This window comes from Bos mutus, chromosome 8, assembly GCF_027580195.1.
Source record: "Bos mutus isolate GX-2022 chromosome 8, NWIPB_WYAK_1.1, whole genome shotgun sequence".
NCBI classification, from domain to species: Eukaryota; Metazoa; Chordata; class Mammalia; order Artiodactyla; family Bovidae; genus Bos; species Bos mutus.
In genome coordinates this window covers 10,267,934-10,289,277 of record NC_091624.1, presented here as the reverse complement: position 1 = coordinate 10,289,277, position 21,344 = coordinate 10,267,934, and the positions used below count along the sequence as shown (strand labels likewise).

General features: G+C 51.8%; 1 protein-coding gene across 6 annotated transcripts in view; it reads left to right on the top strand.

Annotated features, from left to right (window-relative positions):
• The window catches only part of RGS3 (regulator of G protein signaling 3), a 139,513-nt gene that overhangs the window by 22,470 nt on the left and 95,699 nt on the right, over nucleotides 1–21,344 (top strand). For 3 of the 6 annotated variants that reach the window (XM_005902468.2, XM_070375052.1, XM_005902471.2), the window contains exons 3-8: nucleotides 1,536–1,594; nucleotides 2,636–2,730; nucleotides 3,705–3,773; nucleotides 14,303–14,363; nucleotides 15,682–15,772; nucleotides 16,396–16,451. In XM_005902468.2, coding sequence (XP_005902530.1) covers nucleotides 1,536–1,594; nucleotides 2,636–2,730; nucleotides 3,705–3,773; nucleotides 14,303–14,363; nucleotides 15,682–15,772; nucleotides 16,396–16,451 — 431 coding nt within the window. Of the gene's footprint in view, nucleotides 1–1,535; nucleotides 1,595–2,635; nucleotides 2,731–3,704; nucleotides 3,774–14,242; nucleotides 14,364–15,681; nucleotides 15,773–16,395; nucleotides 16,452–18,892; nucleotides 19,255–21,344 lie in introns of those variants that run through there. The other 3 variants (XM_070375050.1, XM_070375054.1, XM_005902469.2) reach the window with 3 other exon arrangements.

The following is a 21,344-nucleotide window of genomic DNA, read 5'->3' as shown; positions in this document are numbered from 1 at the left end:
AAGTCTCCCTTCCTCTGATGTTGTAAGAAATGTGCCTGTTTTAATCTCATTAAGACTCAGGAAGGAAGGCTCATTTTGCATCATTTTTCCCTCCCAGGAACCACCGCCTGACCCACCTACAAGGCTGTTGCTTCTGCTCTGTGTCCTCATCCCAATTATACTGTATACCCTGGTGTGTCCAGGGCACAGCTGGCTTCTACAGCAGACGGGAGTGTAGTGAGAGTGGGACCAGATCTGCCTCCCCTCCACGGGGGGCCAGGGAGACCCAGGGGTTCAGCAGCAACCACACCCACAGGAAGGGTACACGCAGGAACAGAAACTAGGATGCCAGGCAGGATGGCCAGCAGGCGCCTGGGGTCCTCCGGTCCTGGCCTTGGGGGGCCAAGGTGAAGTTCCCAAGGACCAGCAGAGGGGGGTGCTCTGCCTGCCAGAGCCTGGCTGCAGCTGTGCAGCTTTTGCCGAGTGCACTTGGCCTCCCCCAGTCCATTTGTCCTGCGCAGTTTGCTTTGGCTTCACCCCAGTCTCAGGCTCTTCATCGCTTCCAGCCCGTCCCCCTCTCTCCTTTGGCCTCCTAGGCCTCACGCCTCAGGCTACAGGGGCTCCGTCTGAGCCAAGGCCTAGGGCTCAATCAAAAGCAAACAGAAAAGAGAAGAGAGGCTCAGCTTCTGTCACGTCTACTGTCTGATTTCTACAGGCCTCAGACAAACGAGCCACACTCCCATTCATGGCCAGTCATGAACCTCACCCTGCACCTATCCCTTGCCTTTATCTCTCCTTGTTTTCTTTAGCAAATCTTTTTGAGTAGTTACTTTGCCAGGCACTCTGCTAAGCACCTTAGCAGATCATGAACACATGATCTCATTTAATCTGGCCACTACTGTGTGAGGAGAAGGGGGTGACAGAGAATGAAATGGTTGGATAGTACCACCGAATCAATGGACATAAGTTTGAGCAAACCCCGGGAGATAGAGAAGGACAGGGAAACCTGGCGAGCTACAGTCCATGGGGTTGCAAAGAGTTGGACACAACTTAGCGACTGAGCAACAACAACCACGTGAAGTGGATATTATTATCACTAGCCCACTGTTATCACTGACCCATTAAAAGGGGCAAATTCAGTCTCCTGGGTGAAGCAGCTTACTCACATGGCTAGTAAGTGACGGGCTAAGTTCTCCAGCTTGGCGCCTCCATCCCAGGAGGCAGTCTTGTGGGATAGCACTGGACTGGGAGTCTAGAGGGAGGGATCCAAACCCAGCTTGTTCATTCCCATTGCTCTGTGACTGGGCAATTTTCTTGCCGCCCCATAGCCTCATGTTTGCCATTAAATGAGGGCTTGGACTCAATAAACTTTACATTCTCTCCTGGGAAGTCAGGGAATTGAATCCTGTAATGTCTCAGTGAAGGTGCTGCCTGAGCGTTGGAGATGGTGGGAGTGGGCTGGACCAGAGGGGGCTTAATTTCCAGTGGTCGTTATGCAAAGTAAGAGCCTGGTGATGATTTTCCCACTCACCTACCCCATTTTTTCCTCTGTTTAGTCATAGAAGGCAGAGGCCTGATGAGCAAGGAGCCTGGCGTCTGTGATTCCTACGTCAAGGTATATGATGAGCAGGGTGTCGGGGTGGGTATGAGTGGGGTGGGGGTTGGCGAGGGACCACCTTACTGAGTTCCAAGGTCCCAGCATATCTGTGCGCCTGGGGCCGTTCAGTGTGGCAGCTACAGTTCCATCATTTGGTCAGTAGGCATTTATTAGGCCTAGCGAGGGGCACTGAGCTGAGAGAGACCGGCTTCCTGCAAGGACTGGAACCTTACGGGTGAGCTTGTGCCTTACCACGTGGGTGAGCACCTTGAGCGTGTGGATAGAGGAAACCCAGAGGCGATCCCAAATCTTCTCATGAAAAGCAACGTCTTCACCCCTCTCCTCCCCCAAACCAGAGGCAGTTTGGCAGTTTGGGTGGTGGAGTGGAGAGAGGATATCTGAGGGCTGGAAGGTCCTGAGTGGAGACCTTACAGTGAAAACAGAGACACCACAGGGGCGGGGGCGGGTGGAAGCTACTTCCAGCTGGAGCCAAAGGCCAGGCACCTCCCAAAGCATGGCGGTCAGGTGTCAGGCGCACCACGCTGCCTTCTTCCCGCAGCCCCCAGGCTGGTAAGAGGCCCCTACGGGCCAGACCAGGGTCAGGATCAGGGTGGGAACCCAAGGCAGGCAGCGAACGACATGAGGACCAGAGCGTGGATGGGGGGGCTCTTGGCGGATGCTGACCTGGAGCCTCCTGGGAAAGGGCATCCGGCAGCTGCTGGGGACTCAGATGACAAGAGGCTATGTGCTTTGGGGAGAAACCTCTCTGCTTGGAGGAAGAGCAGTGGTGGTCAGGCTGTACCCCATCTCTGCCTGGGCCTGGGGCTGCCTCCTTGGTAACCCCCCCAAGAGGCCCTGTGCCGGCATCTGACTACAGTGCCTCCGGCCCAGGGCTCCTCTTTCTTTACCGGCATCTGGAGGACTCCACTCTGTCCTCTGCAGAGGCTGGTTTGAAGGGTGCTGGAGGAGACTAACTTGGAGATACACAGAGTCAACCATCGGGCTTAGGTGATTATGTGGCTCTGACATCATCTCACCCTTACTTTTCTCCAATTCAAGATTTCTTTGATCCCTGAAGATAATCGACTGTGCCGCCAGAAGACACAGACCGTTCCGGACTGCAGAGATCCCATCTTCCACGAGCACTTCTTCTTGTAAGAGTCTGGTGTGGCTGGGTCCTCGAGAGGAGAGGCAAGGAGTGTTTAGCTGAAACAACTCTGTCTGCCAACTCTAGAACCAGATCTAAGCAGAAAAACAGTGACTTCTAAAGGATGTCTTTGTTTTCTCATTCACTTGTATTCTCGCATCCCTGGCACCTGGCCCGGCAGCGAGGTCCACAGTGATAAGGTATCACGTGGCTGCTTCTCAGAACTAAAACGCCCAGCCCGAGGCTGGTAGCCCCTGAAAAAAGGAGGCAATTTCCCACTGTGCCTTGGGCCAAACTTTCTCCTTTAGCAGGAGGAATTTTCCAAGCTGAGGGCTGTTTTGCTTCCCCACCCGCCCCTCCGCAACTTGCTAACCTCTCTGAACCTTGGCTTCCTTATTTGTAAAATGGGGCTAATAATAGTACGGAGCTCAGAGAGAGCGGAGGTGTAGATGAGATAGTGTAACACAGTGTCCGGTGGTGTAATTATTATTATTTCTTTCCCTCCTCCCTGAACTCTGGGGCCAATGGAAAGGCAACGGACATTTTGTATTTTCTTATTAGTGAAGATTAATCATATTTTGTTATTTTCCTTGCTACACCAGGTAATTTTGCTTATGGTAGAAAAATAGAGAAGATCAGTACACAGAAAGAAGAAGAGAGAAAGTACTGTAGCCCTGCTACTCCCTGAAATGTTTTGTGGCATTTCTTTTCAGGTCTTTGAATTTGTGTGGGCGTGTGTTTACAAAGATGGAATTGTTCTATCATATCGTGTTGTAACCTCCTTTTCATCCTTAACAATGTAATGTAAACTCTTTCGTGAATATAAATATTCACATCCCACTCTATTTGGGCTCTAGTTTGTTTAACCGGCTCCTTACGGTTGGATGTTCAGGTTATTTTCAGGAGTTGCCGTTATGAGGGACTGTGTGGGGCTGGACCAGAGCTTGGCTCTGCTAACACTCTGTGCGGTTTGCTTTGCAGTCCTGTCCAAGAGGAAGACGAGCAGAAGCGCCTCCTGCTCACTGTGTGGAACAGGGCGGGTGACTCCAGGTGAGGGGAACTGCTGAGCTGAGGGGAGACCTGCTCTGGGCTTGTGGCTGGCAGCCAGACAGCTAGCATATAGTGGGGGCTCAAGTAGCGCTTGGATGAATGAATGGTAGTGGTTAAATCTGAGAGGCCGCCACCCCCGTGAGTTCCTGTCACTCCAGGTGATGCCACGGATCATGTTAGCAAGGTGCATTTACTGAGACCTTGGGGTCATCGGGACACTGTCTTGGCCACTGAAATGCCAACCAGCCTACGTGTGGCTTCTGCTCCCTATCCACCTACTTTGGGAGGGGATAACAGGCTCTGCGTGGAGGCAAACGATAGTCACAGGACACACAGGCTCAGCCCCACGGGAGTAGAAGCTCCGTGAAACACAGGCCCATTTCTCTCTAAGTCACCACTGTACCCAGTGCCTAGCACGTAGATATCTGGTGATTATTGAGTGAATGAATACAGGAATGCAATGAGTACTAGGATAGTAATATGGGACGAAGGAGAGTTCATTATGGGCTGAGGCAACCAAGGAAGGCTTCATGCAAAAAGTGGGATCTTCAACTCGGGGCAGAGTGCAAGAATGAGACGAGGAGAGTAGTAGATTGGGAAGGGCATGGCAGGCAGGGGCACAGCACGAGCTCAGGCAGGGAGGCAGGAGCATGCTCAGTGGGCTCAGGCTGCCACGAGGAGGCCAGGAGCTGCAGAGTTGTGTGTAGGAGAATCCACACGGGTCAATCTTTCAGGCAGCCCAGGACACAGGAGGTGGATGTAGTCATGAGTCACGGCGGCCAGTACAGAGCAGAGCAGAACTGCTGGGTGGTGAGGGTGAGAGTTGGCTGCTGAGGGAAGGGAAGAGGGTGAGAGCACCTGACTGTGTGGCCCGCTGTGAGCATCTGGGGCTCGTTCAGCTGGTGCACTGCAAGAAATCTGGGAGACTCTGTGGCCAGTAACATCCATGCAACAGTCGTAGAACTGAAAATGGTGACTGAAAAGGAGCCCAGGTGAATGAAAATTGACTCAATTCACCAGGTTAGACCCAGAGAATATTTGGGGACTCAATGCTTTTGGGTACCCTAAATTTGATAGCCAGTATAACTTTTCAAGTTGAGCCTTCCTCAACCTGCATTGCGGAGAAGGCAATGGCACCCCACTCCAGTACTCTTGCCTGGAAAATCCCTTGGATGGAGGAGCCTGGTAGGCTGTAGTCCATGGGGTCGCTAGGAGTCGGACACGACTGAGCAACTTCCCTTTCACTTTTCACTTTCACGCATTGGAGAAGGAAATGGCAACCCACTCCAGTGTTCTTGCCTGGAGAATCCCAGGGATGGGGTAGCCTGGTGGGCTTCTGTCTATGGGGTCTCACAGAGTCGGATACAACTGAAGCAACTTAGCAGCAGTATCAGCAACCTGCATTGATGCTTTTAAACTGTGGTGCTGAAGAAGAAAATTCTTGAGAGTCCCTTGGAGAGCAAGATGCAACCTAAGTCAGTCCTAAAGGAAATCAGCCCTGAATATTAATTGGAAGGACTGATGCTAAAGCTGAAGCTTCAACACTTTGGCCACCTGATTCGAGGAGCCAACTCATTGGAAAAGACCCTGATGCTGGGAAAGATTGAGGGCAGGAGGAGAAGGGGACGACAGAGGATGAGATGGTTGGATGGCATCATGAACTCAATGGACATAAGTTTGAGAAAACTCTGGGAGATAGTGAAGGACAGGGAAGCCTGGTGTGCTGCAATCCATGGGGTCACAAAGAATTAGACATGACTGAGCACTGAACAACAACCTGCATGGCGAAAGATCTGTCTTTCAGCAGAGTATCTACTTGTTATCGTGGACTGGTGCTCATGGCACTGTAGATCTCATTCACTGAGCTGCCATTTCGTGGCCACCCATGTGGCAACTCTGTTGCAGGTGCTGGGGACACATGGGGTCAGTCAGAGACTATCCTTCTTGGGAGAGGACCTCTGACAGAGACTTGAGGGTGTGGGTGAGGAGGAGACACAGTTGATAACAAGAGCAACCATTTCCTGGGTGTTACCACAAGCCAGGGGTTAACAGTGCCTTATCTCATTTAGTTCTTAAGACAACTCTAAGGAAAGTACAAGAAAAACATCGATTTCTGCTTTATTGACTATGCCAAAGCCTTTGACTGTGTGGATAACAATAAACTGTGGAAAATTCTGAAAGAGATGGGAATACCAGACCACCTGACCTGCCTCTTGAGAAACCTGTATGCAGGTCAGGAAGCAACAGTTAGAACTGGACATGGAACAACAGACTGGTTCCAAATAGGAAAAGGAGTACCTCAAGGCTGTATATTGTCACCCTGCTTATTTAACTTTTATGCAGAGTACATCATGAGAAACGCTGGGCTGGAAAAAGCACAAGCTGGAATCAAGATTGCAGGGAGAAATATCAATAACCCCAGATATGCAGATGACACCACCCTTATGGCAGAAAGTGAAGAGGAACTAAAAAGCCTCTTGATGAAAGTGAAAGAGGAGAGTGAAAAAGTTGGCTTAAAGCTCAACATTCAGAAAACGAAGATCATGGCATCCGGTCCCATCACTTCATGGAAAATAGATGGGGAAACAGTGTCAGACTTTATTTTGGGGGGCTCCAAAATCACTGCAGATGGTGACTGCAGCTATGAAATTAAAAGATGCTTACTCCTTGGGAGAAAAGTTATGACCAACCTAGATACCATATTGAAAAGCAGAGACATTACTTTGCCAACAAAGGTCCGTCTAGTCAAGGCTGTGGTATTTCCAGTGGTCATGTATGGATGTGAGAGTTGGACTGTGAAGAAGGCTGAGTGCTGAAGAATTGATGCTTTTGAACTGTGGCATTGGAGAAGACTCTTGAGAGTCCCTTGGACTGCAAGGAGATCCAACCAGTCCATTCTGAAGGAGATCAGCTCTGGGATTTCTTTGGAAGGAATGATGCTAAAGCTGAAACTCCAGTACTTTGGCCACCTCATGTGAAGAGCTGACTCATTGGAAAAGACTCTGATGCTGGGAGGGATTGGGGGCAGGAGGAGAAGGGGACGACAGAGGATGAGATGGCTGGATGGCATCACTGACTCGATGGACGTGAGTCTGAGTGAACTCTGGGAGTTGGTGATGGACAGGGAGGCCTGGCATGCTGCAATTCATGGGGTCTCAAAGAGTCAGACACGACTGAGCGACTGAACTGAACTGAAGGAAAGTACATGTTTGTTTTTAAGTTTTCAGAAAAGGAAACTGAAGCTAAGAAAGGGAGTAACTTGCCTAAGGTCACATGGCAGTGAACAGTAGAGGCAAGATGGAAAGCCAGGTATTTAGACCCTGGAGTCTTCAGTCTCAGCGGGTAGAGTGCAGAGGGCAGGGCCAGCATGGGGCGGGATTTGCAAACTTGTTGGTGTTGCTGGAGGTTAAAAGTAGGGATTGGCTGGAGATAAGATGAAGAGGATGGCGTAAACTAAACGGATGAGTCTATAGGTTTTCTTTGGAGTGTGAGTTTCTCCAAAGGGTCAGTAGTTCTCAGTCCTGGCAATGCATCAGAATCATCAGGGATGCTTGTGGGGAACCTCGGTTCCCAGGTAACACATCAGATTGATTCAGTCCAGATTTTCAAGGGCAGGGCGGAGGAATCTGCATTTACACAAGTTCTCAGGGTGAACCTCATGCAGCCAGTTTGGTGTTTGGGAATCTGGTCATGGGGCGATACTGAAGGGTGCTGAGCAGAGGAATGACAGGGGTGTATTTAGCTCTATCAGTCTGGTAAGTCTTGGGAAGGTTGGGGAGGAGCTGGGAGATTCTTGTGGTGATCTGTGAGAGAGATGATTTAGGGATAGAGAGGCGGGAAACAGACTCAAATGCATTTAGCAGCCTAAACCAATAGTGCTTACTGGTGATTTGGCTGTGAGCGCAGTGGGAGAAGCCAAGGATGACTCGTGGGTGGCCAGCGATGTCTCTAGCGAAGTCAAAGTGCACTGGAGGGGAAGGGAGAGCAGCTTTGGATAGGGCGGGATGGAGGTGCCTGGAGGGCAAGCAGCTGAGAGCTGTGCAGGAGAGATGCCATTGCTGATCTGGAGCGCAGGGGAGAGAGAGGTCTGTGGAGATGTGGGAGCCATGGCCGCCAAGGTGAGGGGGGAAATTTCGAGCAGCTGAGAGCGCCCAGGAAGACAGTGAGTACCCAGGACCATCAGAATCCTGTCTTAAAGGGATGGACACAGGAAGGGAAGGCCCTGAAGGAGACAGAGGAGCCGAGTGTGCCGAGTCGTTTCAGTCGTGTCCGACTCTTTGTGACCCCATGGACCATAGCCCACCAGGCTCCTCTGTCCTTGGGATTCTCCAGGCAAGAACACCGGAGTGGGTTGCCATGCCCTTCTTCATGGGCTCTTTCCAACCCAGAGATCGAACTCGCGTCTCTTATGTCTCCTGCATCGGCAGGCGAGTTCTTTACCACTAGTGCCTGGTGGGCCGCTGTCTGTAGGGTCGCACAGAGTCGGACATGACTGAAGTGACTTAACATGCATGCATGCATTGGAGAAGGAAATGGCAACCCACTCCAGTATTCCTGCCTGGAGAATCCCAGGGACAGAGGAGCCTGGTGGGCTGTCGTCTAAGGGGTCGCACAGAGTCAGACACGACGAAAGCAACTTAGCAGCAGCAGCAGTGCCATCTGGGAAGCAGACAGAGGAGGAGTGGCAGACAAACAGAAGGATGCCTGCTGAGCCCAGCGGACAGAGGCGAGGAGTGGAGCGGGTGCCAGAGGCAGACACCAAACTGTGGGAGTCGCCATTTCCCGGGCAAGAGCGGAGCGAGCCAGGCAGAGCCGGCTGGAGAAGTGGCAGCAGAGCACTTGTCGGTTTTTGGAAAAGAGAGTGAGGCTGGGGAAAGTGAGTCAGCACCCGGGGAGGCAGCGTGACAGAGGCAGTGTCTCCACTTGTTGCCTATTTTGGGAAAGTGAGATTCCTTATTAAACAAAACACAGTCAAGCTTGTGGTCACAGTCCCAACCCAAAGCTCAAAGAGGGACACAGCAGGCGCAGACAGGCCTGCTTTCTGAACAGATGGCCCTGCCCGAGGTGCCAGCTCCACAGTGACCGGCTCGGCGGGCGGGAGGCATGGTTATCGATCCATCTCTGAATGAGAAGGCCTCTGAGCTGCGGGAGACAGGCAGAGCCATTGCCGGAAACCCCTGCGCTGCTGAACACTCTCAAATCAAACTGTGTGTCTGTGAAGGACGGACATTCAACTTCACAACGTGAAGGACAATTGCAGAAGGAAGGGAGCAAACATTTATGAACCCTTCTCTGTGCCAAGCACTTTACATACATTAGCTCATTTAATCCTCACAACGACCCTGAGAGGTAGGAATTACTACTGTCTGTCTCTTCAGAGGAGAGGAAACCGAGATTTACTAAGGCCAAGGAACGTGCCCAAGGTGATATCATTGCTCTTGTTTATCAAGCACTGCATGTCCACCAAGTGTGTGGACCTTAAGCATATTTAATCATTATCTATTGTGTGAACACAGTATCCTCACAATACCATATAAGGTAGGCATTCTTAATGTTTCTCTTTTACAGGCACAGAGAGGTTAAGCAACTTGCCCAAGGTAACACAGCCAGCATGTGGTGAAAACAAGACACAAATCCAGGTAGCCTGGCATCAAGTCACATGATACAGTACACCTGACTGGCTCACACAGGTGATAAAAAGCTCCAAAGCCAAACCTTTTCTGCATCGGTGTGCTTATGCCTCAGGCCACCTCTCATAGCATTTTTAATACAGTTTTATGTCAGTCGTCCAGCTGAATATGTGGCAGTTACATTTTGAGACTGATAGGAGATGAAAGGGGGGGCATCTGTTTCATGAATTCTCGCGATCCTTCCAGGGACTGCTGTAAACATGTAGTAGAGAAACAGGACGGTCCATTGCTGGGAGGGGCAGGCTGATTTCGGCTCCTGTGGTGAGCACGGTGGGAGCTGAGGAGAACCAGGCCTCAGGGCAGTAGATTCTGGCGTAGCTCCTCCTCGCTGTGAGACCGTGGACAGGTCACTTCCCGGCTCTGGGCCCCAATTTCCTCATCTGTAAAAGGCAGTGATTTCAAAGGTTTCTTTCGACTTGGGGTTCTGTGAGTCTTTAAGAAATTATAGACATTTTCAAACATATGCAAAGTTAGAAAATATATAATAAGCCCTCACATACTTGTAGCCCAGCTTCATCAATGATCAATATGTGGCCGATTTTACTTCATTTACGGCCTCACCCACTGTCCCTTCCTCCAGTGGATTATTTTAAAGCACATCAGCTCATCTGAGCTATAGATCTCTCTAAAAGATGACTTAAAAAACAGAACAGCCACAATGCCATTATCACATTTAAAAATTAACAGTAACTCCATAATATCACTGACTATGGAACTGAACTACTTAAAAGTTTTGTTCAGTGATGTGGAAAGAGCCAAGCTGAAGCTTCTAATGTCAGTCCTGGTGTTTTCAGAACTTGTGGTAAGAGAACAGTCTTAGAATTGTGCTGTTATGCACCAAGTTAAAAAAAAAAAAACAAAAAACAACCTAAAACACACACAATATACGTTTGCAGAACATAAGCTTTTATGCTGATAGTAATTACACAGATGGAGAGGCTGTTTGCTGTACACTTTCTTTGTACCCTCTCCTCTTTCAACTACTTTATAAACCATGCCAGTGCCAAGTACAGCACCCTAAAGTTAGGAAGCTTGTGACCAGAGATGGGGACTGAGACCAAGGAAAGAGAAGATGAATGGGAAAATGTGTGTGCAGTTTAAGTCATCAAATTCAAAATAAATTGAGATTCAATGGGATAAGTCTGTAACAGAAATAGTTTAAGGCCCCTGGGAGAGAAAAGTAAAGTGCATTCCCCTAAAATAATGCATTTTCTTTTTGTTAGTGGGTCTCCTACCGTGTGCTAAAAAATAAACTGAGCCGAGTATAGCCATCTCTCCGTATCCACTGGGGATTAGTTCCAGGACCCCCGTAGATACCAAAATCCATGGATGCTCAAGTCCCTTCTATAAAGTGGTGTAGTACAGTTGGTCCTCCATATCCACGGGTTCCTCATCCTTGCGTATGGAGGACTGTCTGTACTATTGCCCGTGAATGCTCCATGAAGCCTTACCTCTGAGCCTTTGCACCAGCTGTTCCCTTTGCCTGGAATGCTCTTCCTTTCCCTCTCTCTGGCTTCACTCTCTTAGGTCTTCTTTGAACGTCTCAGTTCTAAACCACTTCTTGCCGCTCTGAGCATCCAGCATTTATTGCCTGCACTGCTCATCTGTCAATCTCGCCCTGTCTAGTGACATCCCTTGTATTGCTGCCTTGAACTGCTGTTTAAATTCCTGAGTGTTTGTCTTGTTTCCTTAATGCTGGGGCTCCTTGCCCAGAGCCTGCCAACATGGGAATGATGGATTCATCCATTTGTCAAACCTTCACCAAGTTCAGGGTTCAGCTTTCAGAAGTACCCAAGTCTTGGCCCCTGAGACTCTGTGCCTAGCAAAATTTCAGGCGATCACCAGTTCCCAAGTTTATTGCCTGACTAGTAGATTGCCATGTATTCAGGTTCCGCATAAAAGAAGTCTTTCTTCTTCCAAAGGTTTTTAAAAACAGGCTTCAGGAGTAGCTAATTGAAGAACACTTAGAGGTTCCTGTTTATGGACATTGATTGTGACAATTTGCTGGGCCTGAAGTATCATGAAATCATTGGAGGCCCCTTCGCAGGAAGCAAAGCTCATGGGAGGCTATCAACCATTTAGCATTCTCTGAGCACCAGGGGATGAAAACTCCACTTACTGAAGAGCAGGAAGAGACAGCCTTTACTACAGCTAAAGCATCGTGCCTGGGAGATTTAGACAGTTACGGCCGTACCCAGTGTGAAAGGAAAGTGTGCAGCAAGGCAGTGTGGGCACCTGGATACCAGCTGCGTTGCTCTTGAATGTGTTGACAAACAGAACGAAATCCATGATGAGGACTTTGGCAAAGTCTTGACAAGGCTTTTCTGGAGCGGCAGCTCAGGTCAGCGGCTGCCACTCATTCTGGTCACTGCGGCTGCCCCTCCAGTAGTGCCGACTTGGCCATGTACCAGGAGGGAGGAGGGTTTGTTTTTGGTGGTGGGTTGGGGGGTGGATGTGGATGGGTGGCTTTAATGGAGTGACTGCACTGTCCTCTAGGGGGAGATGATTAATCCGCCTGGTGAGATAGGAGGGGGCTGGCAAGGGGGGGTGCTCCCTCCCCCTTGTTAGTGCAAGGGGGAGGGAGCACTCGCAGCCCAGGCTGCAGGAAAGGGGGGCAGGAAGAGAGCGCGGGGAGTGAGGAGTAGCAGAATGAGAGCAGCTGGTGAGACAGGGCCCGGTGCAGAGCGTGCCTCTGCAGGGAGGGGCGCCGAGTCTCAGGATCAGCGGCCCTCATCCTGCCTCCCTGCCCCTCACTCGGCAAGGCTATCTGCGAGAACCCATTTTGCTCACTTTCGGGTGGTAGGCCGCTGCCACTCTTTCTGGAGAATCCAAACAAAGTGTATTTGTAAAGACGTTGTAGACCTCTGGTGCTCATGGGGCAGGCATGATGGGTGCCCCGTAGGATCCCCTGGACGGCTTTCTCCAGGCGCCTGTGTCCAGAACCCACCTTGAACCTTCTGGGTCTGGAGCCCGGGAGCAGGCTCTGGGGCACAAGACTCAGGCTCTTCAGGGGGTTCCATGGACTGGCTCAGGCCCCCCGCAGCCCAGTCTCCAGGGAGGCTCATCTCCAGGGAGTTAGTTCTTTACAGGCAGTTCACTCCATCCTCGGCTTTGAAATTGCACCTTCCCCAGAACTCCTTCATCCATGTGGATCCCTCAGATATTGAAGTTAACTGTCAAGGTTCTGCTCCAGTCTTTTCATTTTTAAATATTTGTCTGTTTATTTGGCTGCGTCGAGTTGTAGTGGCAGCTTGTGGGATCTTCATTGCATCGTGTGGGATCTTTCATTGCAGAGCATAGATTCTCTAGTCTGCCCGGAATGGGCTCCGGAGCTCAGGCTTTAGTAATTGCAGCAGGCGGGTTCTCTAGTTGCAACGCTCTGGCTTAGTGGCTCTGTGGCAGCGGGATCTTAGTTCCCGGACCTGGATCGAATCCGCCTCTCTTGCACTGCAAGGCAGATCCTTAACTGCTTGACCATCAGAGAAGTCCCTTCCGCTCCAGTCTTAATACCTATGTTGTTTCTCGATTAATAGCTGTTAATATTAAACCAGTCTCTGAAGGGAACTGACTTGGAGATGTGCTAAGAGAGAAGAAAAGAGAGGTGGGGAAAAAAAGCGACTCTAGTGTTAGGCTAGAGAAAGATGTGGTAGGATAGAATACTTTTGAATACATTTATACTGTTTTGTTTTGTTTTTTTTCTGATTCTGAAAGAAGTGCTTGTTCCCTATGAAAATTTAAAAATGCTAAAAAACTCTAAGGAGGAAACAAAACCCTTTCTTATCCCACCTACCAGGTACAACTATTAATATTTTGGTGGGCATCTTTCTCATTAATCTATAGATTTGTAAACTTTTTTTTCATAATAGCAGGATTATATTTTGCATTTCAGTAATGTTCATCTATACTGTCATTCTTGGGCTTCCTTGGTGGTTCAGTCGGTAATGAATCTGCCTGCGATGTGGGAGACCTGGGTTTGATCCCTGGGTTGGGAAGATTCCCTGGAGGAGGGCATGGCAACCCATTCCGGTATTTTTGCCTGGAGAATCCCTAAGGACAGAGGAGCATGGCATGCTGCAGTCCATGGGGTCAGAAAGAATCGGACATGACTGAGCAGCTAAGCACAGCACATACTGTCATTATTGAAAGCTGCCAAGTATCAATCCGTCCCTGATTGTTGGACCTTGGAACTCAGCGATGAACATTTTTCAGGAACTTTGAATTACTCTTGGTCAAGTAGGATCCAACTGAACTCAAGCCTGTCGACACAGCATGACATTCCCATGAGTCCTGACCTTGGCTCATGTCTGCTTGCCCAGCTGGCAGTCAAGTCAGATTGGAATTGGGAACTTTTGTGTGTCAGGTTGGTTTGAACCTTGATTTGAAACTGTCCAAGCACTAACCAGCTCCTGTCTGGACCCAAGACAAAGCTTCTTGAGCTTTAGGTCCCATCACTTTTCTCCTGAATTCAGCATCACCAGCTGATGTGTGAGCTGAAATTCCCTGTGGGGACCAGCTCTTCAGACCCACAGCACCAGAACAACTCAAACCTCCAACGTAGCTCTGAGCTTCTCTGATGGGTTTCCCTTGGGGCTCAACTACTGTAAGTCCTGTGACCTTAGGAAGGGGATCAACTCAGCCTCCGTTTTTTCCTTTGTGAAACGGAGAGAATAGCGCCACTCCAGCCTAACTCACAGAGTTGGAAAGATCAAATGAAATGGTGCAGGTGAAAGTGCTTTGTAAACCGCAGTGCACCAGGCAAACCTGTGTTACCCTTGACAGTTGGCCTCTTGATATAGTGCGACGAGAAGGTGCTGATGCGAGCGTCTCTTGTTCTCCCAGACAAAGTGGACTTATCGGCTGTATGAGCTTCGGGGTGAAGTCCCTTCTGACTCCGGACAAGGTGGGTCCAAGGGAAACTTCTCGTAGAGTCAGGCCATCTCGGCCGGGGCTGGTACAGGCAGAGGCGTTTGTCTGGAAGCCCTGGGGCAGGGCTTCTATCTCTGAGATGGTACCCCACTGAGACCACACTGTCACCCGCGTGACCATCGCTCCCTCATCTTAGCTCTTTGATATCACAGACCAGTTGTGTGGCGGCTCCAAGTCTTCCCAGGAGGCTCTGAGTCCAGTGTCTTCTCTAAGGACACTGGTAGGTCCTTGAGAGCTCAGAGCAGTCCCTGCCCCGGAGGATGAAGGCTGGGTGCTTCTCGTAGTCTGTTCTAGGAGCCCCTTGACGTTGTGGGCCCAGGCTTGTGTTTCTGGTCCTAGCTAGTGCTCGGGGATGGAGTGAGTGTCCTGGTGGAACTTTCCTTCAGGCAGGTGAGGACTCTGGGATCTGGAGGGCCTTGTCTCTGGGTGGCCAGACCCTTACCCACCTCTACTTGGACTGCACTCCCCGCACTGGAGGCTTTTGAGCAGGGAAGGGAGTGCTCCCCTCGCACATCCCTGGAGATGTCCTGGTGACCTGCTCCATCCTGCCACCCAGCTCTGCGTCTTGGAAGTGAAGTCCGGGGTGGGTGGCTGAGGACTCTATTCTGCATGTGGGTCACAGATATCTTAACTGCAGCCTTGGCTTTCCTTCTTGGGTGGAGATGTCCCTCCACCCCCACCTGGAGCCTGCTCAGGAGCCTCAGGTTGCCTGCTTTCCTCTCTTCCCGCCCTTCTGTTTTGTCAAGCTTTATTTTGCTCCTTCTGTGTACCAGGCTTTCCTGGTGGCTCAGGTGGTAAAGAATTTCCTGCAGTGTGGGAGACCTGGGTTTGATCCCTGGATTGAGAAGATCCCCTGGAGAAGGATATGGCAACCTACTCCAGTATTCTTGCCTGGAGAATTCCATGAACAGAGGAGCCTGGCAGGCTACAGTCCATGGGGTCACATAGAGTTAGACATGAATGAGTGACTAACACTTTCACTTTCTGTGTACTAGGAACAGTGCTAGGCACATCACAGAGCCTTGCACAGCCTAGCTGGGGAGGCGGGCCTGTGGGTTGACTTGCTCTTCAGGGACAAGAGACGGTGGGAATTCAGCAAAGGGGAGGACCCGCTCTGTCTTCAGGAAGGGCTTCCCGGAGGTGCAGGCATGGCAGCTCCCTTTGTGGAAGGGAGGCTTGCGTGTCTGTCCCTGTAGAGATTCTGCTCCTGAGGGAGGCACTCAGCGGATCGGTGGCTGCCTACCCCGTGCCCTCTGCCTTCTCTGAGAATGTCATGCCTTCTCTCACGACAGGAGGTCAATGGCTGGTACTACCTGCTGGGGGAGGCCCTGGGCCGGACCAAGCACCTGAAGGTGGCCAGGCGGAGACTGCGGCCCCTGAGAGGTGCGTGCACACCACCTTTAGCTCTGCCCAGACACTCTGCTGGCCCGGGGCTCGCCTCCTCCCTTCCTGCATGGTAGCGTCGATCACTGTGTTTTGTGGCATGAGTCACCTCACCCCAGGCCACCACTAGACCCTGGGTCCAGGAACGTCTCACGGGCACCTGCTAGAGCATAGCCTCATGTCCATCATGCCTTTACTTTTCTGGTTGGGCTTTCCTTGGAGAGGGTTGTGGCCTGACCCCAAGTGGCTCAGCTCCCTTGGCCTCTAGATCACGGAGGGCTGGGCTTCTGGACCTTCCTGTGTGGCCCCCTCCTCAGGGTCAGTGGTCTCAGGACCCCCTACAGGCTGCCTGGCTGACCTTGGGGGACCCACCTCTGCAGACAGGCTGGTGGGCCCTGCTGTGGGGCCTGAGGATTTTTGCCTTGTGCTCTGCCTTTCCTGCACACAGACCTGGCTCCTGATCTCTGCCTGGCCCGAGCTGGGGCACTGCCACACCCTGGAGGCCAGCAGTGACCTGGGCCACCACGTGGGCCTGGAACCCTGGCCTTGGCCTCTGGGTGGTCTGTGGGACGGGTGCTTAGATGCCAGTAGAGACTTTCTGACTCTGCTGTGTCACCTTCCAGAACCGTTGTTGAGGACGCCGGGAGGTGAGGATGCTGAGAACGGGGAGAAACTCAAGGTAGGTGGGCCCAAGCCTGGGCAGGACTGACGGGCCCTCAGCACTGCTCTGGGCTCTAACTTGCTTCTGGTCAGTCCCTTGGCCCAGGAGACCCCTGAACAAGGCAGCGTTTGGTGCCTGAGACTCCGAGTCACTTGGTGCTTGGAGACCCAGGAAGTTGTGCATTTTTAAGAGGTTATTTCTGTGCTTTCCTCGGGTTACTCACGCTTGATGCAGGAGTAGGGAGATAGCCAGGCTCCGGTCCCTGGAGATGGAAGTGTCTGGGTCGTACTGACTTCCAGTCTCTTGAAGTCGAATCCTCCTTCCTGAGGTCCCCTCAGACCCTTGCTTACCCCAAGTGCTGTGACCCAGCTCCCCTTCAGATTTGGCACCCCCCTACCCCTCCTCTGGTGTCATGGAGTGGCTGTCACGGAGCCTGAGACCATGAGATGGGTTCTCACTTCTTTAGGGCTTCGAATCTGGAGAGGAACCTTCCCACGGGGATTCTGGGATATTTATCCAAATCCATCTCTTTGCCGGCCATGGGAGGTGATCTCTGGTTTCCCCTAACAACTCAGACAGGGAGAAACAAGCTCCCAGCGCTTGAGCAGGCCCGCTGTTATTCCCTAACATGACCCTCAGTGCCACCTCTGAGGTGGTTGTTAACTACCAATCCCCCAGATGAATGGGATGTGTAAGGTTCAGAGATGTTAGGTCACCTTCCATGGCCACAAGCCAGCAAGTAGCAGAGGTGGCATCTGAATTACGGCTTCAGGTATGGCTGCCTCCTGCAAGTGGCCTAGTTGGGAAAACAGGACAGTGATGTTTTCCGTGAGAACATGTGACATTTAGGTGTATTATTATCTATAAGACATTTTCCGTTTCATTTACTCAAATCATTCACTCATTCATTCATTAGGGTTTTTTAAAAATATATTTATTTATTTGGCTGTGCTGGGTCTTAGTTGCAGTATGTGGGATCTTCAGTTGCGGTGTGTGGAATCTAGTTCCCTGACGGGGGATTGAACCTGGCCCCCCCCTACTTTGGGGGCGCAGAGTCTTAGCCACTGGACCACCAGGGAAGTGCCTCATTCATTAGATATTTATTGAACATCTACATGGGCCAGGCTTTGTGCCACGTGCTGACCTATAGCTGTCTACAGTTCAGAGGTCCCTGTCCTCATGTGACGTTCAGTACGGCAGCCACTAGCCACCTATGGCTACTGAGCACTTGAAATGTGGCTAGTATGACCAAAGACCTGAATTTTAAATTTTACTTAATTTGAATTAATTTTAATTTCAACTGCAACTTGTGTCTAATCGCTAACATATAGGATAGTACAGTATTAGAGTAACTTGCCAGGCCTGTTTTCTGTGGCTTCGTGCCGAGTTTCAAAGCTTTCCTCCAGCTTCAGTGTGGGAGCTGAAAGGCCCCTCTCCGTACATGCTGAGCACAGAGGGGATGGTGACCTGGGAATGTCCCTGGGGATTCATGGGAATTGTGTGAGCGTCAACACGGCAGGTTTCTAGGTGACCTGGGAGAGTCCTGCTTCAGGCCGGACTTTGCACACAGACGCATCCTTGCGAGGTTGTTTGATTTTTCTGGGTTTGTATACTCGGAGATGTCCGTAGGACTCAGCAAGCTGGGGGTGATTGTCAGAGGCTTGGTGAGGGCACAGGGAGAACCCCGAAAGGTGTGCACGGGGTGATGGAGGCTGGGAGACTGGGGTGACCTGCCCACTGTCACAGCAACCAAAGCTGGGCTGGACCGAGGGACCCTCTCTGGCATCAAGAACGTGAGTGGCGGGGTCGTTTTCCTCAGGTGGGTGGAAGGGGCTCTCGGCTCCCCAGGCTGTGCTCTACAAGTCTGAGACTAAGACTGGGGCTCTGATCCCAGCCCCATCCCGCCCTGCTTGTCATCTCAACGGCTCCAGGCCCCCACTTCTTCACCAGTAAAGGGAGGAGGCTGGATTATCTGGTGAAATCGCTTCCTGACTTGACTTTATGGTCTGTCATCAAATGGCAACCCAGAGCAGTATTCTTGCCTGGGAAACCTATGGACAGAGGAACCTGGCGGGCTACAATCTATGGGGTGGCTGAAGAGTTGGAGACAACTGAGCGACTAATGCTTTCACATCAGCTCCTTAAAGCAGCCCATGTACATGGATGAGAAAACTGACTTTTAAGTGCCTTCTGGGTGGCAGGCAGACTCCAAATGTTTCGTATTCCCTGTCTTGACCTGGAAAGTCTGTGGGTGCAGCCCCCACCCCACCCCACCACGTCCCAAGCATCCTTAAGTCCTCAGGCTGAGTTCGTTACCCGTGTTTGCTACTGAGGACCCTGGGATTTGCAGGGGGAGGCGGCGTTGTTACAGGGTGGGCCGTGTTTTCTGCCTGGGTTCTCCTCCAGCCAGGAGTGTTTGTGAGAACACTGGAATCACAAAGTGGCCCATGGCGGAGAATGCAGCCAGAACAAAGGCGCCCTCTCCCCGCCAGGGCCGGGGGAATACTAACTAGTTGACAGGAATTTTAATATAAAACTCTCCCTCTTCCTTGTCATTCGGAGGTTTCAGGAAGCCTTCGGGCTTATCGTGCAGAGGCACACAGCACAGACAGGGCTTGGGGAGGTGAGAGGTGATTTCCTGCCATTCTTCTGCGGGGCGGGCTTCCCAGGGCGGTCATGCCAGGCTGACGGGGCGCAGTGCGGGCTCCCACTGCCGTGGGGAGAGTCGGGTTTTCATGGGGCGGCGGCCGAGGCAGGACCCGCAGTCATGAACCGCTTCAATGGGCTCTGCAAGGTGTGCTCGGAGCGCCGCTACCGCCAGGTGGGTGCTTGGCCCCTGGGCGGGAGGACCAGTCCACGGGGTGTCTTTAGGGGTCAGGGGTGGGGGCGCACCAAGAAGGGCTTCTGTCCCCGCAGGGCCTTCCTTCCCTCCTCCTGCCCCTCACAGGTTCATTGTGATGTGGGGGGAGGACAGAGGCAGGAACTGGACCCCAGGTAGCCTGTACCTGCCGCGCCTCCCTAGGGGCAGCCGAGGCCAGCCCTGTGCCATCCTAACCACTGGTGGGGTGGTGTCTGAGCCGAGACCATCTAGTTGATTTTCTGTCATTTTTACTTCGGAGGAGTGTGCGTTGCAAAGAGCATCTCCAGCCCAAGATTGGAAGTGGCTAGGTGGCTGAGCAACTGGATTTGTGTTTTTTGGGGTTTTTTTTTGCTAACTTTTCCTACTTCTGATGGGATGGCAGCTCCTGTCTTGTGTCATGTATGTTCGATTGTGTTTTAGCATGTGTTGGTGTGCGCTTGTGTGTGAGATAGGCTGTGTCTATGTGTCTGTATGCACACATGTTTCTCCTCCCCGGGAGCTGTGATGCTTTGAGGTGGGTTGAGAGCTCAGCTTCACTGAGGGTTTGCCTCTGAGGCTCCACTGTTAGGATGTGGGGCAGCGTGGGAAGGATGATCCCTCAGCCCACAGGACTCTTCTGAAATGTGAGGGACATTTTTTTCTTATAAAAAAGGCATGATGTAGGCAGGGTGAAGGCAAGGGATGTCCAGATTTTGGGAATATCCAAGCTGATGGGACTGTGGGATGACTCTTTAGTATACAATGTCCCTCTGTGTTTTAATGAACAGACTGGAATCTAGGTCATGAACTCTTTCAAACAGGCAGGCTTAGGTCTGGGGAGATGCTGAGAGGGGGCCTCCTGCACCTCATGCGGGACATGTGTGTTCTCCCTGCAGTCCCCAGCTCTCAGGGCCCTCTCACCCTCCAGAGCCTGTGGAGCAGCCCTGGCGACACTGGCAACTGGGTGGTAGGGTGGTGAGACAGAGGGGGCACTGGCTGGGAGGTTGAGAAGTCCTCGGGCATGTGGGACCACAGGTCTGAGGACCGGGGCTAGCTGGCAGTTGGAGTAGGGTCAGGCATGAGTGCCCCCAAGTCTGTGCCCAGGGCTCCAAGACTGAAGTTCCAAACGGATCCTCTGCCAGAATGTGGTGCAGGGCTGAGGGCACTAGCTTTGTGCCAGACCCAGGCTCTCATCCAGTTCTGCTCTTTTTGAGCTCTGGCTCTCGTGCACGGTATCTACCTCCCTGAGCCTCAGTCTTCCCGTCAATGGAATAGGATGATGATGTGATGGTGCCTGTGAGAGTAAATGGAATGTGTGTGAAGTGCCCGGTGCAGAGTGTTCAATAAATGTGGCATTTGGGGGTTGGGGTTGAAATCTATGACCCTCCATGATAGAAGGTCTGAAACAAGGCATGAAGGTAGAATGGAGGTGCTGGCATGGGAGAGATCCGGGAGCAGTAGCAATTCCTGCTCTGGACAGGAAACAGCAAAACCCACCCTGGAAGGATGGCCTCTGCTAGGAGTCGCTGAGATCCTAGAGCTAGGGCAGGGCTGCTCCCCTTGCCTCCTGACCCTGAGAGCTTCATTTGCTTTAGACCTTGGTTTTCTTCTCTGTAAAATGGCCACACTAAAACCAGCCCCGCATCAGGGCTGCAGTGATGATCATGTTCTCTGGAGACTGTCAGCGAGGTTGGTGGTCACGATGGACAGAGCATGATCCTGCTTCCTTCTCGCAATCCCACCCCTCGCACCAAGCACACACCCTCTCTTCTTCCCCTCTTCCCAGCTGGCCTGAACTGTTATCTGGACTGGCTCTGCTCAGGCTGGTGCCGAGAAAGGCAGAGAGGTCTCCTGTCCATAGTCCTGCCTGGATGTGGGGAGCAGGCTGCTTTGTTGGCTCACCCTCCTGTTCTCCAGATTCAGCCCCGGAGGCCTGAACCCAGACTCTCAGCACTAGGCACTGGGGCCTGTTTTTCAAAGCCGTGCCCCCGGCAGGAGGGGCATGGCCCTCACTGGGGTGATGGGGAAAGTGTTGGCATCCCAGCTTGGGCCTGGGTTGAGGGTCGCCCTAA